The following is a 5,427-nucleotide window of genomic DNA, read 5'->3' as shown; positions in this document are numbered from 1 at the left end:
CTAGAGACACGACTGACACGATATGAACAAGGCAAAGGCTGGCTGGCCATGGCATTCAGGAATTCTTCTTCGTATTGAGAACCAGCCTTTGCCCGATGCAATCCACGCCAGTTGGCGGGATATCCCCAAATAGATTTCTAGGGAGCAAAGCTCGTTTTTCTAGACGAAGCCTGCAGGGTCTGTGTCCAATCAAATAGCACTGATGCTCTTAGCCCCATGACTCGCTAAGTGCTCGGTGGCGGGGGCTTGTTCAGAAAAGTCCGTAGAGGCTTTGTTCTGTCCGGGGGGGTAATGAGATCAGTGAGGCCATATTGAGAGAGAAGCGGCCGCCAGTGGTTGAATGGATAAATGGATTGCAGTACCAGTGGACCTGGAGACTGTTGTGGTTTGAGAACCCCCTACGTCACATATGCACATCAAGAAACATTGACTGCAAAGCCGGCAGACCTCATCTGCGACAGGGGCACGAAAGGACAACTCGATCGCCTGCTCATCGGTACAGTTCGCTGGGGGGGGGGGGAGAAAGAAGCAAAACATGATGGGCCTTGTCTTGGTCAGCATGTAACACGATACGGCATCCGATCCGGCATCCGCTGCAAAGAGAAGCCGGTGATGATCTATACAAAGCCAGCATTGATTGAGCTCTGACTCCTTTTGATCCATGTCGCGTATCACAAAACAAGAGTCGACAGAAAGACAACTCCCGAAAGGCCTCCGACATCTTCAACCCCGGGACGGAGCGGCCAGGCCAGGCCAGTCTTAGTGGAAGCCGGTCGGTGCGGGTCCCGCTTCTCGGAGCTGAAGCTGTAGGTTATGTTTTGCTGTCGATAGCTGTATGTCAGTGCTCAGAATGTGGGGGTTAATGTCTATTTTAGGGTTTGTTCGACATGTCAACAGGGGCTAATCTGCAGGACGAACGCCTGGTACCGAGGCGACAGCTCGTGTTCCTGGAGGCTTGAACCAGCCACCACGTGCTAGTCAACGGCAACGGTGCGATATACGACCTCTCTCAGCCCTAACTTAGACTCAGGGGCCGCAAAGATAAGAAACAATGACGCAGTCCAAGGAATCTCGTCTCGTGTCGTGAAATTACCTGAGCGTTTCCAGGCAGGAGAAGCTGACTGGATCTCGTGTTGCAGTCTGGGAGTCCATCCAGTTCAGGGTATGCTGAGAAGCGACGAGGTATGAAACATGGTCGATTGGATCTGAGAGCAGTTCGCCATGTCGTATCCAAGAAAAGACTGTAACAAAGCGCTATCGCAAGGTCCGCACAAGCATTCGGTTTCTGAAGTGACTTGAAAGAACCAGCTTGAGCGATCCGGTTGGCCAGCAAGAGTTGAAATGATAAAATGAGATCAGTTGGCCAAGGAGATCGTCAGAAGCCAATGGAAGTATGTATGTGTAATAGGTAGGATTGGCGGTGTCTGTGATCGATCAGGTTAACAAATGTGACAGGACAAGCTTGTCCAACGCAACGTAACGCAAAGCAAAACAGACACGATCGATCAAGCCGAGAGAGAGGAAAAAAAGAAGGAAACGAAAATCAAAACAGCGAGATGTCTCCAAAAGAAAAAAAAAAGGCCACAAGATTAAAAGTGGCTTAGAAAAGTCGGCATTGATTGTTCAACCTTGTTTACTGTGCCACCTCATCAGCTTCGCATCGCATAGCATCGCATCCATTCATCCGTTTCTTCCACGTCAAGCAAAGTCAAAAGTCAAATACAAGCAAGGGACAGTACGATAACGGTCACATGCATTTGCCCATGTTGAGTAAATTAATGATCTGGCATCTTTCAAGTGGCCAGCCTTGCTTCGGTTAAGTGTTTTGATATGGGGAACTTGACGTGAGCAGATACCGCCTTGCACTTCACCTTCCGCTTCTATGTCAACCGGAGAGCGGTCAACTTCTGATCTCGGGTAGGAAAACAACATCGTCATCCTTCATCACCGCGGCTTTGACCAAAAACAACTCGGTGAATCCGTTAATCATGGTCCGAAATTCGATATTCAAGACTCATCTGATAATATCAAGATCCACCACATCCATAAAAAAACGACCGCCTCATAACTATCAAAGCTGACTCGGCGGGTTAATATGGATTCGGCATGACATGGCACTGATGCAGGACGTCGGCTTCCAAGCAAAGACCCTTCTACTCGTTGGAACCAACAAGTAATCAACTCAACCGTCTCCATTCCGTTCTCAGGTGCCGAGAGATGCCACGAGCTCCAAGGGTCAAGTCAAGTCAAGCCGGGGGCCAGAGTGGAGAAGCCAGCCACCATCGCATGCCAGCGGCTGTTTCCATCCATCGCGCGCGTCAACCGTCGGACCATTTTGCTGTCGATATCATCAACTCCATACAGGGGATCTCATCCTTGGGTGCAGGTGGTGCAGTGCATACAATATTGGTACCTACATACACAGCTAGCTACTGCAAACGGCACAGCAAAACATAGACAGAACGACATGACTTGCTGTTCAGTATCTATCTCGGGGAGTGCAGTCGTGTAGCCATTGTACAGCTCATCTCGTCTCATCCGATGATGAAACATTGCGGTCATTGAGGTTCGCCAAACTGCTGTCAGGCTTCGTTGATTGTCCTGCCAAATAATGAGGGCCAATCAACAACCGCCTTATTCTTCACGACGAATCCCCAGATTTGTCTAGTGCCGCCTCGCGAAAGATGGTGTGCTGTCTAGTCTAGTACTACTACTACGTACTCTGGCAGGTCAACTGCACTGTACGCCGCTGGCAGTTGATGAGCTGTTTGCGGTCTTTGTTTCTGTTTCCCGACTACTGAATCAAGGAACACCGACGTCAAACCCAACCGCCAGGCACGCTGACCTGACCCGACCTGACCTGACCTGACGTCCCGTGATGGAGGTGGTCAGTGGGCATCAATGAAGCCCTGTCGGGTGCACTTACATACAGCCTTGGTGCCTGACCTTTTCTGCAGTCCCGCCATTGACCGCTTCTCAACGTTCCGGGCAGTCCCCTGCTCAAACTTAGCATCCCATCTCTTGGGGTCGGGTCAGCTCGATTTGGATGCTGCCAACGCGTCTTGGGCAACAATGCTTACGCCTAATGATGCCCAGGAGATCAGATCAATCAGTCAATCACTGGCTGAATCAATCAACTGCCTCGCTTTGTTGTTCTGGCCCGAGGGAGAGGTATTGGAAGCCCGGAAAAGCGGTGCTGCCCCGCGATGCAGAGTGACCTTCTAACTTTCCACAATTTTATCGAAGCCTCCCTCTGGACAGGTCCCCTCCATACGCCTTAGGTACGCAGAACATCTGGGGTAGCATGGCCTCGGCATTCTACTGTGACGATACATCCCCCACTCTTCGGCGACACGGCGGGCAAGTAAGCAAGCAAGCAAGCAGCGCAGCAACCAAGGTTGAACTCAACATTTCCTTGACGTTTCTGTGCTGTTGCCGTCGTGCCCAGACCGAGACGAAACGAGACACAAAAGGTAACATCTTCAGCGACTTTGATCATTAAGCTTACCCACCCTGGTTTAAGATCAGATCAGAGACAGGGTCCAATTCGTGGATTCGCTCGCTTGTTGGGCTGGCTTGCGCCATCAACTCAATACAGGCTGTAATATTAGCAACTCGACTGCATTGCCGGTCAAAGTACAGCGCAGTACTGTACGTACAGCACAGAGTACAGTACAGACACCGCTATCCATCGCAACCTTGGGGAACTGACACCCTCCTGACATTAATTTAGGGATCCTGGGGCGAATTTCTTTTGCAAATCTTGCCAGAAAAGTCGTTTGGGCCATCACTTGCTTCCCGCCTGGTCCCTGTCAAGTCCACTAGTGCTAGTGAATGGGGCATCGTTTTACCATCCCCCATCGCCATCATCAACAACCAAGCCAGGCCATGCCAGGGTTTCGCTCATGACATGCGTACCCGTTCCTTTTTCCTTGCAGACTCACGGACGAACATAAATCGTCGCTATTCCGAGCCTCAATCTCCCGGATCTCGTTCCATAGTCTTATCTATCTGCCCGTGCCAGTTCAGATCCGCTCATCAACAGCTCTACCTTGACCTGGTTCGCTGAGAAGCGCCCCCCAAGGATACTGCACTACTATTTTAGTGCTTCACTATTGCCCGCGCAGTTTTTCATCCAATCCAGCAGGAGTTGAGTTGGCCTTTGCAGATAGATCCATCTGCCTGGACCACAGACCACAGGTCACACCGCCTACAACCGCCAGCAGGAGGACCCAGGCAATTTCATCGCCATCTCAGGAAACCCTAGTCACCGTGGATGCCCTGAAGAAGACATTTGGAGCCAGCCAGCCCTTTGGAAAAACCCAGGATCACTGCCCAAGGGACCCATATTGTACAAGCTGTCCGTCGGTTTAGTCTCTTTTTTTTAACTGGAACCCAAGGCGTGGACCCTTTGCTGCTTTCTTTCGCCTGTGGATTCTTTCTTTATCAGCCGCAAGTCTCGTCAAGTCTGACCAAAATTAACACCCCACGGTTCCGTTTTCACAATGATGAGCCAGTACAGTATGGCACAGCAAGACCATGCCTACAAGACTACAATGTCGAACAGCCCTTGGAACCCAACTCGCAAGTAAGTCTCAACATCTCCTCGCCGGCTGACTGTCCCGTCCCCCACGGCCTGGGTGAAAACGTGGTTGTGCTAACTCACCGGCAGTTCATACACTGATCCTTCGGTACATGGAGGTTTCGATAATGGCTTTTACTCATCACAAAGGTATGGTGATTATCGAAACAATACCAGCTCGGAATCCTTAGTAACATCGGCCAATTCAAGTGTCAACTACTCGGCCAGCAACTACAACCTAGCTGGCGGTCTACCTATTGGTGCCAATGGTCAAATGTCACGCGCTGAGTCGACCTATCCTGCTGCTCCCTCGTTTGGTGCTCGTCCCCCATCAGGATCGTATGGCAAGCCGGTTGGACACAGCTCATACAAGGCGCCAACCTCTCAGTCATGGGAGAACCGTGAGCGATACTCGCCTACCGACTCGGTGGACGACATCATCGCATCACCCAACCTGTCGGATTACTCTCTGGAGAACGGCATGACCAGCTCTGCTCCCGGAGGAAAGGCAAAGTCCACTGGCAAAGGTCGCTCACAACGACGACCTTCGAACCGAGACGAATTCGACGGTCCTCATCAGTTCCTGCAGCGACCACCCCCAGATGTCATTGCCATGCAGGAACGTGAGCTTCCCCATCTGCCAACGAACCTTCATGTTCAAGAACAGGACAATGTTTTGAGCCAGGTCAATGACCGACTTTCGCAATGCGCCTATGACTTTGTGGCCAAGTACCAGTTTCCGATTCCCTTGACTCAGGACATGAGGCCCGTCGAGCGACCACAGGATCGAGAATGGACCGAGTGGGTTTATCTTCTTAAGCGGCTAGCGACCAAGCGACGCATCC

The 5,427-nt window shown here is 51.2% G+C and overlaps 1 protein-coding gene across 1 annotated transcript; it reads left to right on the top strand.

Moving 5' to 3' along the window:
* Positions 1-4,505: 4,505 nt before the first annotated feature.
* Positions 4,506-5,409, top strand: FGSG_12966 (uncharacterized protein; the record flags this gene model as incomplete). Its single annotated transcript, XM_011328032.1, has 3 exons — positions 4,506-4,588; positions 4,673-5,311; positions 5,367-5,409. 3 exons carry the CDS (start codon positions 4,506-4,508, stop codon positions 5,407-5,409), a joined length of 765 nt encoding a protein of 254 aa, XP_011326334.1.
* Positions 5,410-5,427: the final 18 nt, after the last annotated feature.

This window comes from Fusarium graminearum, chromosome 4 (genome assembly GCF_000240135.3).
Source record: "Fusarium graminearum PH-1 chromosome 4, whole genome shotgun sequence".
In the NCBI taxonomy this organism is placed as follows: Eukaryota; Fungi; Ascomycota; class Sordariomycetes; order Hypocreales; family Nectriaceae; genus Fusarium; species Fusarium graminearum.
Note: the sequence above shows the minus strand (reverse complement) of the source record. Positions and strands in the feature narration are given on the sequence as shown.